Source organism: Coregonus lavaretus (genome assembly GCF_964263955.1).
Source record: "Coregonus lavaretus genome assembly, contig: HAP1_SCAFFOLD_612, whole genome shotgun sequence".
NCBI classification, from domain to species: Eukaryota; Metazoa; Chordata; class Actinopteri; order Salmoniformes; family Salmonidae; genus Coregonus; species Coregonus lavaretus.
In genome coordinates this window covers 276,269-277,500 of record NW_028166842.1, presented here as the reverse complement: position 1 = coordinate 277,500, position 1,232 = coordinate 276,269, and the positions used below count along the sequence as shown (strand labels likewise).

Sequence of the window (1,232 nt, the reverse complement as noted above, 5' to 3'; positions counted from 1 at the left end):
GTTATCAATACATGTGAATACAAAATGCTTACTAACCTTGCTTTCCTTTGGAGCACTTTGAGGATGCTTGGGATGTGACTATTTTACCATGTCTTGGTTGTGTGTTGCTCATGTGTACGTTATCCAAGGTGGTTGACTCAGGAGTGCCCTCCATGTTGTCCAGGGTGGTTGACTCAGAAGTGCCCTCCATGTTGTCCAGGGTGGTTGACTCAGAAGTGCCCTCCATGTTGTCCAGGGTGGTTGACTCTGGTGTTTGCCTCAGAAGTGTCTGGTCCCTAGAAGTCTCTGTTGTTGAGCCTTTGCAAAGTAATAATGAATGTGATTATGTTCTATGAGCTTTATGACAATACGTTTGCTTGCTTGTATTATTCACTGTAAACAACCTCAATGTCAGGCAATATTCAATTCTACATTAGATATTAACTGATATTTGAGATATAAACATAAACTGATTGCAAATCCATAAATGTGGAATTACTTATCACCACCAATGTGATTGTTTAAAAACAGATAAAGGATCATTTCGATAATCCCCACAGAAATTTGCATTTATGTGACATAACTTAAAGATATTACCACATATATACAAGTCAGGATACCTTTGCATTGATGTAGGTCAGCAATGGTTTCTTCGCTGGAATCATCATCACTCATTTCTACTTCATCTGGTTGGGTAAAAAACATTTACGGCCAATTATTTAAATTAAGGACTAACAACACTTATAATAGTTATATTTGAAGTGACTAAAAACTATATTTCAAACAAAATGTTACCTTCAGGATTGACCTCAATGTCATCCAGCCCTTTCCCCTGCAGGTAAGGCAGTCTTCCTTTTTCGATTGACCTCTGTCTCTCAGCTATCTCTTTTTTAGCCTTCTCATAACGATCCTCACAACGATCATGATGGCGCCTCAGATTTTGCAGATGGCGTCTTCTTCTAAGCTGTACAAATCAAAAATTAATTTGTATAAGTCTTACTTGAAATTTATGTGTTAACAAAGTACATTAACTATTTTATTTAATGAAAATAATGCAGCTTTCTTACCTGCTTTGCAGTAGGACACTGGAAGGGTACAAATCCACTGGACTTGCTTGCCTTGAATTAAATGATGAAAAATAAATATTTGTTTGTAATAACACAGTACCGTAACAGTAAATTAGGATATTATACATTATACTGTATGAGAAAATAATTTGGCTTAAGAAATTGACAATACTGTTTTTGGATCTG

General features: G+C 36.1%; 1 protein-coding gene across 1 annotated transcript in view; it reads right to left on the bottom strand.

Annotated features, from left to right (window-relative positions):
- Window positions 1-928, bottom strand: part of LOC311114221 (uncharacterized protein) — a 1,951-nt gene extending 1,023 nt beyond the window's left edge. Inside the window, exons 1-3 of the mRNA XM_084189487.1 lie at window positions 775-928; window positions 600-665; window positions 37-297 (exon numbers count right to left, since the gene is read on the bottom strand). Coding sequence (XP_084045613.1) covers window positions 37-297; window positions 600-654 — 316 coding nt within the window. The 5' untranslated portion in view covers window positions 655-665; window positions 775-928. The remainder of the gene's footprint in view (window positions 1-36; window positions 298-599; window positions 666-774) is intronic.
- Between the last annotated feature and the right edge of the window lie 304 nt (window positions 929-1,232).